Source organism: Suncus etruscus, chromosome 10 (genome assembly GCF_024139225.1).
Source record: "Suncus etruscus isolate mSunEtr1 chromosome 10, mSunEtr1.pri.cur, whole genome shotgun sequence".
In the NCBI taxonomy this organism is placed as follows: domain Eukaryota; kingdom Metazoa; phylum Chordata; class Mammalia; order Eulipotyphla; family Soricidae; genus Suncus; species Suncus etruscus.
In genome coordinates this window covers 4,904,876-4,914,459 of record NC_064857.1, presented here as the reverse complement: position 1 = coordinate 4,914,459, position 9,584 = coordinate 4,904,876, and the positions used below count along the sequence as shown (strand labels likewise).

General features: G+C 45.1%; 1 protein-coding gene across 2 annotated transcripts; it reads left to right on the top strand.

Moving 5' to 3' along the window:
• The first annotated feature begins 224 nt into the window (after positions 1-224).
• Positions 225-9,068, top strand: PDP1 (pyruvate dehydrogenase phosphatase catalytic subunit 1). 2 transcript variants are annotated; one of them, XM_049781914.1, is made up of 2 exons: positions 225-245; positions 5,135-9,068. In XM_049781914.1, the coding sequence occupies exon 2, from the start codon at positions 5,179-5,181 to the stop codon at positions 6,790-6,792; it is 1,614 nt and encodes a 537-aa protein (XP_049637871.1). In that variant the 5' UTR covers positions 225-245; positions 5,135-5,178; the 3' UTR covers positions 6,793-9,068. The 2 variants fall into 2 exon arrangements, with proteins under 2 accessions (XP_049637871.1, XP_049637869.1); XM_049781912.1 differs by lacking the exon at positions 225-245 and adding an exon at positions 1,517-1,642.
• The last annotated feature ends 516 nt before the right edge of the window (positions 9,069-9,584 follow it).

The window sequence follows — 9,584 nt, the reverse complement described above, 5'->3', positions numbered from 1 at the left end:
TCCGCCCGCGGCGAAGGGGCGTGTCTTTACGTCCCCGCCTCCCGGGCGCGGCGCAGCCAATGGGAAGGCGCGAAGCCCCCACACAGGGGCGTGGCTCGGTGGGCGTATCTCATGTTTGTGGGCGTGGCCAGGCGGCGGCTGGGCGGCCTGGCGGGGCCCGCGAGGAACGGGCCGTGCGGAGGGCGAGGCGGCGGCCGAGCCTGAGTGAGGAAGCGAGCCGCGGCTGTGCGGGGCGGCGGCGCCCGGTGCGTAGTCGTCGAGGCGCTGCGGGGAGTCGCGAGGGGCGGGAAGGTCGGGCCGTGGCCCCGGGCGCTGGCTCAGAGGCGCTTGGGGGCCGGGGGGGGGGGCGCTTCGTCTCGCGCACTCGCCTCGGACCCGGGCCGGGGGCCGCCCCTGGGGCCTTTGGCGAGGACCTGCCTGCGCGCCTGCACGCGCCCTCGGACCCGCGGCCGGGCCTCTCTGGGCCGGGACAGCCCCGCACTGGGGCCCTTGGCCAGGACTCGCCTCCCAGAGGAGGCTGCATTGGGGGCCGGCTGCCACATCTGGGAGGGGCACCTGCACATCTGCCTCGGACCCTGGCCAGGCTATTGTGGTCCGGGAGACGCCCCAGGGGCCCTTTGCGAGGACATGTCTGCGCGCTCCCTCGGACCCTGGCCAGGCCCCTCTGGGCCGGGACACCCCGCACTGGGACCCTTGGCAAGGACTCGCCTCCCTGGGGAGGTTGCATTAGGGGGCCGGCTGCCCACATCTGGAAGGGGCACCTGCACATCTGCCTCGGACCCTGGCCAGGCCTCTGGTCCGGGAGACGCCCCGGGGGGACCTTTGCAAGGACTTGCCTCCCTTAGGAGGCTGCATTGGGGGGCCGGCTGCCCACCCCTGGGAGGGGCACTTGCACTTGACATCTGCCTCGGACGCTGGCCAGGCCTCTCTGGGCCTGGACACCCTGCACTGGGACCGTTTGCCAGAAGTTGCCCCCCTGGGGAGGCTGCATTAGGGGGCCGGCTGCCCACCCCTGGGAGGGGCACTTGCCCATGACATCTGCCTCGGACCCTGGTCAGGCCTCTCTGGGACCCTTTGCAAGGATTTGCCCCCCTGGGGAGGCTGCATTAGGAGGCCGGTTGCCTACCCCTGGGTGGGGCACTTGCACTTGACATCTGCCTCGGACCCGCGGCCAGGCCTGTCTGGGTGGGCTGGGCCGCTGGGAGGAGGAGGAGGAGGAGGAAAAGGAGGAGGAGGAGGAGGAGGAGGAGGAGGAGGAGGAGGCTTGTCCCTGTCCAGGCTGGCTGGGTGGGGAGGTGGGCTCGCGTGCAGGGCTGTTCTCCCCGCCCCGCCGCTCTCTGCCCTCGTCTCCTCTGCCCCTCTCGTCTCCGTCCTGCCTGCTGCTGCTGCTGCTGCTGCTTGCTGCTGCTGCTGCTGCTGCTGCTGCTGCTGCTCCTCCTCCTCCTCCTCCTCCTCTTCCTCCGCCCTCTCCCGCCCCGCCCCGCCCGCCTGGAGCCTCCTCCCGCCTGGCCTCGCACCCTCCCCGTCCCCATCCCCGTCCCGTCCCCGTCGCTGTGGCCATCGCGCGGGTCTTGGATGTGGCCGGCTCCCCCGTGCTGCGATGCCCGGAGAATGTGTGTGTGCCCCGGGCCCCGGCGAAGCGGTAGGTGTGCAGCCTGGGTCTGGGTCTGCAAGGAGGACCCGGGAAGGATGGGGACTGCATGTGTCCACATGTGTGTGTGCGTGTGTGTGTGTGTGTGTGTGTGTGTGTGTGTGTGTGTCCGGGAACACATGCTGGGTGGGTCCCGCGTCGCACGGAATTCGGGCAGCCAAGCATCCCGGACTGGGAAGTAAGAGGAGGCTCGAGGGTGCTGCTTCGGGGATCGGCGCCCTTTGGGGGGGCTTGGGAGCCTTACGAACTCCCGATCCAACACGTGCCGGGCTGGACGGGGCTTTTCGAGTCCTGCCAAGGAAACCGGGTTTTTCCTTCCCTGCGGGATGACTGGCTGGAGCTCGGACGTGGCTAAGCAGGTCCAGAAAGGTTGCTGAAACATCGCAGTCCTGAGGCAGGGTGTTGAATGCCATCGGATTACATAAACGGAGGTTCCAAAGCCCTTTGGAAAGCTACTCTACTAGAGCTTTCCCTCCGTTTCCCTCCTCGCCCACCCCATTGGGCTCCGGGCTTGGCAAAAGGGAAAGCGCTCCCGAGTCTTTGCTTTAGCTTCGTTTCCGAATTCATTTCTGCCATGGATCTATCTATTCACTAACAGGAATCGTATCTTGGCCACAGGCTCTGCTGAGCACATCCGTAAGAGTGGACGAGCCTCCGTCTTCTCTCACATTTGCTCTGCATCTGTATTAGTCATGGGCAGCCTGGGCCAGATCTGCCTAGAAGGAGATGAGGCATATATTATGTCCCACTCTGTCTGAATCATGGGCTAAGAACTTGCCTTTGAAATTGCGCTCACAAACAACTTGAGATTTTGGCACCTCTGCTTTACCGGCAACGGTACAGTTATTGTTTCTTATTGCCAAGTCGTTTTCTACTTTATTGGGCAAAATATCAAAAGCCAGCGAAAGGTTTTATTTTAGTGTGGTCTGTTGTTGAATCACAGGATGTTCACGAGAGCCTAGAAAGCTCATTTATGATTTATGAAAGCTTTTGAAAGTGCTCTACCTTCAGAGGGCATCTGGTCTCCTGGAGAGAACTTAACACTCTTTCTTGGAATGGTAGAATGCACATTCATCACAAGCAGTGTTTTTGCAATTCCAGACTCCCTTGTCTGAGTGAAGCACGTTGGGAGTTGGGCAGTTATATCCTGTACTCTCAGTTCGTGTACTGAGTTCCTGAATAACTTGGAGATACAGTTGATAAAATTCACCCCTAAGTTTTTTTCCAATCCCCAAAACTTTTGCCTTCAAAGGAAAAGGTATACTTTTTCCTATTGGACTGCTTATTATTCATAAGCAGTTTGAATGGTTCATCTGCTGCATGAACCATTCATTTCGTTTGCACAGTATTTCATTAGGCTTGCAGTTAACAGAAGTTGAAACACAAATTTAAGGAAACTACAGGTTTTCTAGGCTCATTCCTTGATTCACTTTATGATTCAATTATATTTCATGCAGAAAAACTTTGTCTCCAGTCATATTCTTAAATTGTAAACTAGAAAAGCAAATTTATGAAGATTTTTTTTCATTAGGATTGGCCTCTACTTGCATTTTCAGTCATAAAAAATCTTTATACAAAGCAGGAAATGAGTTCATGGGCTTTTGCATGCAAACCATCCCCGAGATAAGGTTTATATATGTAAGCCAGTGCCCTGTGGCCCAATATTAGAGACATCTCCTGGCTTAGTCATGTACACTTAACCTTTGGATGACTTTGATTCAGTTTGAAGTGCTGCTATTTACGTGGTTAGTCTTGATAGGTTCTAGTTCTTCCAGAACTTTTATTTTTTGTTATGGCATGTCAGAAATGTCAGTTATTGGTCTTTCTTCCAAATTTATAGTCATAACCTTCCAGCACGTAATCTTGTCTTCTGTTTTGTAAGCCAATAAATCATGTGTTGACATGTAATGGTACTTTATCACTTACACAAGAGTTCCGTATGATTTATGCAGTGCTTACAACAGAAGCAGACAATCAGTTATTTGGTGTTTAGTTTCTCTGCACCTCTACATTCCACTGTCACTTCTCTAATTATTCTTAAAAAGGAGTTTGTGAAAATAATATATATAGCTAGTAGTTTTTGATGTCTGAAATTTTTTCTTAATGGACATAATCTTAGGAAGGACTATTTGATATTAAGACTCAAATTATTTTAATTTCCCTAATTCTATTTGTTTGCTACATTTGTGCCTTTATTTTTAATGGTTTTGTTTTCTTTTATCAAAATATTTTCATTCAAACAAGCTATTGTTTTATTATTCATTATTGTTCTCAGTGTGAGGTTAAATATTTCCTAAGGGTAAATTCTATTTAGAATTCCTAATAGCTGAAAATAATATTGTTTTAGCTTTCCCTTATGGCTAATAGGCGGAAAAATATGCTTGCAGATATATTAAACATTTTAGATCGGAGGCCATATATGTTACAAAAATCTCAGAGTTTCAGAACAGTCAAGTCAATCAATTAAACAGCATTTGATTTCATAGCTTCATCTTAACAAATGCTCATAAAGGTCTAGAATTCTAAGTGAGATCTTTGGTCATTTTTGTCCTGGTGTGTGTTCACCTATATGGAGGAGAGTGACTTCAAATAAGCCTTCAGACGAGCTCTGGATTATTTGACAAGTTGATGCCGGACTTGTGCTCTCTAAGTTAATGTGGTATTCTAAGAGAATGTTGCCAGCAAGACAGTCTGGATATAGGAAGGAATATTAGAATTCCTGTTTTTGCTTATTTCTGTATATTTTATAATGAACGTTGTGTTACTACAGCAGCAAACGTGTTCCTCTCTAACAATTTAAGAGTAAACATGTTGGAGCTGAATCCTAATGCTTTGGTGATTGCCTTTACAATCTAGAAACAGTATGTCTTCGTAAATGGGAGAAATTTCCATGCAATATCAGGATTTAAGGCCTTTTTCTGTCTGTCTGTCTGTCTGTCAGCTACTCTGGGTATGGATTGGGTAGGGGGCTACTTCTAGCTCTTTTTTCATAGTATACTGTGGGGTGGGTTGCTCCTCATGGTGCTGGAGGACCATGTGATTTTAGGGATTGAGCCTGGTCTGCTGCATGTACCCTTTGGCTACCTTTTAACCCTCCACGGCTGTTTTCATTGATAGAGTGGGAAAGTAGTGATTGGTTAGGTTTACTGCAACTGCATGTGTTATATAATCTTCATTTCTTCAGCTCCCCTCAGCCAAATATTTTGTACATTCGGCACAGTTTGTATCGCACAAAGAAATGCGGGGAAATAAAGGAAAAGTAAAGTCTAGATCGTTGTTCAGTCCTGACTCAGTAATGATTGAGCATTTTGGTGAGCAGAATATACCTCGTAGAAATAGTGCACATTAGATGTACAAAATGTGGTGCCTCCTCTGCAGGGCTTAGAATGTAAATTCACCTGATTAATATTAGTTACAAAAGCAAAAAAGTACATGATCTGAACTGTAATTCTCATTTGTGTATCTGTGTAATTGACTATCTAGGAATTCCAGTCAGAAGTTCCAGCCTGCCACCATTCACTGATGCCATGCCAGCACCAACTCAACTGTTTTTCCCTCTGATCCGAAACTGCGAACTAAGCAGACTCTATGGCACTGCATGCTATTGCCACCACAAACATCTCTGCTGCTCATCCCTTTATGTTTCCCAGAGTCGCCTGAGATACACACCTCATCCAGCATATGCTACTTTCTGCAGGCCGAAGGAGAATTGGTGGCAGTACACTCAAGGAAGGCGTTATGCTTCAACTCCCCAGAAATTTTACCTCACACCTCCACAAGTCAACAGCATTCTGAAAGCTAATGAGTACAGCTTCAAAGTGCCAGAATTTGATGGCAAAAACGTCAGTTCTGTCCTTGGATTTGACAGCAATCAGCTACCTGCAAATGCCCCCATCGAGGATCGGAGAAGTGCCGCCACCTGCTTGCAGACCAGAGGGATGCTTTTGGGCGTTTTTGATGGCCATGCAGGCTGTGCTTGTTCCCAGGCTGTCAGTGAAAGACTTTTTTATTATATCGCTGTCTCTTTGTTACCCCACGAGACGTTGCTCGAGATTGAAAATGCAGTGGAGAGTGGCCGGGCACTGCTGCCGATTCTCCAGTGGCATAAGCACCCCAACGATTACTTCAGTAAGGAGGCATCCAAATTATACTTTAACAGCTTGCGGACTTACTGGCAAGAACTGATAGATCTCAACACCGGAGAGTCGTCTGACGTTGATGTGAAAGAGGCTCTGATTAATGCCTTCAAGAGGCTTGATAATGACATCTCCTTGGAGGCTCAAGTCGGTGATCCCAATTCTTTCCTCAACTACTTGGTGCTTCGAGTGGCCTTTTCTGGAGCTACCGCTTGTGTGGCCCACGTGGATGGCGTGGATCTTCATGTAGCCAACACAGGGGATAGCAGAGCCATGCTGGGTGTGCAGGAGGAAGATGGTTCTTGGTCAGCAGTCACGCTCTCTAATGACCACAATGCTCAGAATGAAAGAGAAATTGAGCGGCTGAAATTGGAACACCCAAAGAATGAAGCCAAGAGTGTGGTAAAACAGGACCGGCTTCTTGGTTTGCTGATGCCTTTTAGGGCTTTTGGAGATGTTAAGTTCAAGTGGAGCATCGACCTTCAAAAAAGAGTCATCGAATCCGGCCCAGACCAGTTGAATGACAACGAATATACCAAGTTTATCCCTCCTAATTACTACACACCTCCTTATCTCACTGCTGAGCCAGAGGTGACGTACCACCGATTAAGGCCGCAGGACAAATTTCTGGTGTTGGCTACTGACGGGTTATGGGAGACCATGCATAGGCAGGATGTGGTTAGGATTGTGGGTGAATACCTTACAGGCATGCATCATCAACAGCCAATAGCTGTTGGTGGCTACAAAGTGACTTTGGGACAGATGCATGGCCTTTTAACAGAAAGGAGAGCCAAGATGTCCTCAGTATTCGAGGATCAGAATGCAGCAACCCACCTGATTCGCCATGCTGTGGGCAACAATGAGTTTGGAACAGTCGATCATGAGCGCCTCTCCAAGATGCTTAGTCTTCCTGAAGAGCTTGCTCGAATGTACAGAGATGATATTACAATCATCGTAGTCCAGTTCAATTCTCATGTTGTAGGAGCATGCCAGAACCAGGAGTAGCGTTCTGGTCTTACCCTGGCAGGTCTCAAAGATTTAAAGGGTGCGTAGATTTTGGAAAGATTAACCATTTCAGTAGTTGTTTTAAGCATTTACCCGTCTGATACTCCACCTGGTCAAGTACTTCAAGTTGACTTTTGCAGGAGTGGCCGAGTAACAAAATCCTGAGAGTGTCATTCTGCCTAGGTTGTATGTATCTGCCAGCCTGTTCTTGACACAAATTAGTTCCTTCATTTATATTCTAGTGGTCTTGGGACATTGACTTCTTTTTATCAATCTGAGCAAATCAGAATGATCTGGCAGATACAATCTGATATAATTCAAAAGCAAGATTATTCAGGGCATGATCTCTTGGTAAAAGAGGAAACATTGTTCATACCTACAGACCCTATTTTGTCATTAAGATTCCGGTTTTCATGAGAACTTTATTGCATGATTTCCTAGGTATGTAATGTATTTTTATTCATAAAACTTTTTTGTCCTGAAGTGGTTTTCAAGTCCAGTTCTTTAAGCCATAGATGACCAAGAACCAGTCTGTATTGATATTTGTCTTTATTTGTCTGGGATTGCTACTTAAGTAGAAGGACAAATTACTTCCTTCCCTGTCCCTCGTCACCTAATATAATTGAAACATATTCTATTATGCCACAGTAAAGGATTTAAGTTTTACTTACTTTTATATTGATAGTAAATAAGAAAAAATATTAATATGTGCTACTGAATAGCTTTATTTGAGACAAAAAGAACCGGAATCAAAAGACAAGGCTGATAATTTGAGTCATTGTCATCTATAGCCACCGTTACGTCATTCTTATGTAACCTACAAAGGTTTGGCATGCCGTGTGGTGACCAAACTGCAGCCAGGATATATTTCTAATTTAGTATTGATAAGAATTTTTATTGCTTTTGCAATTTTAAGGATGACATGCAAAATAAATACCAAATTGGGGAATAAGACTTAATATTACCATTGTCTGTTGAGACAGGGAAGGAAGTTTATGCTTTTCCCTATGTAACCATAGGCCAGTTAAAATACTTGATTTAAAAAGTGTTCGATGCTTTAAACATACTGTAGCTATAAGTAAAAAGTTAAGGTATATACATGATAACTATTGTGCATGCCTGATGCTTACTTGAATACTTAGTGCCATCAAATGTTCATAGCAGTCTTCTTTACATGTATTTTTCTCTAATGCTGTACGAAGTAAATGAAAATAAATATATTCAAATTGGCTTTATGGGAACGTATTTGATATGCATCAAATGGCATTTTGTTTCTGTATTTAATGGTGATCTGTGCGCAGCTGTGCATATATTTTCATCACTTAATTCTAGCATCACTATTAAAGGAGGGGCTATGATTTTATTGGGTATTCATGTAGAATTTAATACAAAAGGGGATCAGCTTTCCCTTATGTAAATTAGTTGTGCTTAGAAATCCTTTCAGATTTCTGTAGAATATGTCCTAGATTTACTCCTGACTGTGGACACTGAAGCATTGGAGAACTGACTGCAAAATTTGTCCCAGTTGAAAATAGACTCAGGAAGATTGCAAACATCATATGTTTGTTTTCTGAAGTCTTGTTCCCTATTCACTCCCTAATTTTTTCTTGAGTCAGCTTGGAACACTTCCAGGCAGTATTTTCTAGAGGAAAAATCTGTACTTTATATTTATTTATAAACAAGGGACTTCATCTTTTCATAAAATATATGTAGACTTTAGTAGAACTTTAAATCTGTTTTTTGACTATTTCTCTTGAACACCACCTTTGAAGAGTTGCATATTGTTACAAATGTAATGAAGCCCCATATCTCTAGAGTATAATATATGTACATTTAATTTTCTATTATACCAAATTTTGGTTTATGGTTTGAAAGCTGGTCTGTTCTCTAGAAATGAAAATGTAATCTGGAGTTTGTAGACATGAAAAAAATAACTGGATGTTCTAAATCTGAATGTGCTACCATTTAAAAGCTGTTGTGATTATAATTAGTTGTCACTGTATCTAGAATTAAAGAATATATGTAAACTTTTATAGTATATAGTCTTTCTTAAACTTTAAAAGAAGTAAACTTTCTTATGCATAATTTCTGTATATTTAACCCCCATGGCTTCTTATAGATCCATAAACAGTGGTGACATAGCACACAGTACTCACTTGGACAATAGTGTATTGTAAAAGATGTATCTCTATTTAGACATGTGAAAAGTTTATGTATAATATAAAGATTGATCAGATAAATGTTAACAGTGAATTAAAGCTTCACATCTTTCTGAATGACTTGCGTTGGTTTTGAGGAAGACTCATCATATGCTTTCTGTGGTGGTAGGTTATACCTAGCTTTGGGACCCCTTAAATTCAGAGTACTTTGTTTTACAGCTCTGATGTAATTTATAACACACATTTTAAATAGATGATTTGAAATATGGTCAACACAACTCAATCAATATAAGGAACTATGTTTACTCCAGAAAAGTTTGCTTTTGTCTTTTTGCAGCTTACCTTCTCTACATATCTAGTTCTGGCCTTTATTTCCATAAATTGGTGTTATTTGTACTCAAGATCTATTTTTATGCTCTTGAGTCATACATGCCTCTTTGTGTCTGTTTAACTTATGGAGAGTATAATTTTATTCATGCTTTTACCAAAGCATTCTGTGGATGTGAAATGGATAAAGGACATTTCTGTGATACATGAATATCATAATTTATTGATGGATATGTTTAGTCTCCCAATCTTTTTTTTTTTTTTTTTTTTAATATTTTTAGAGGAGTTACCTCCCGAAGGGCCTCA

Coding starts and splice junctions, on each gene's coding strand:
- PDP1 (XM_049781912.1), top strand. CDS start 1,576: ATGTGGCCGGCTCCCCCGTGCTGCGATGCCCGGAGAATGTGTGTGTGC. Junction 1,643..5,134: donor CCCCGGGCCCCGGCGAAGCG/GTAGGTGTGCAG, acceptor TTGACTATCTAG/GAATTCCAGTCAGAAGTTCC.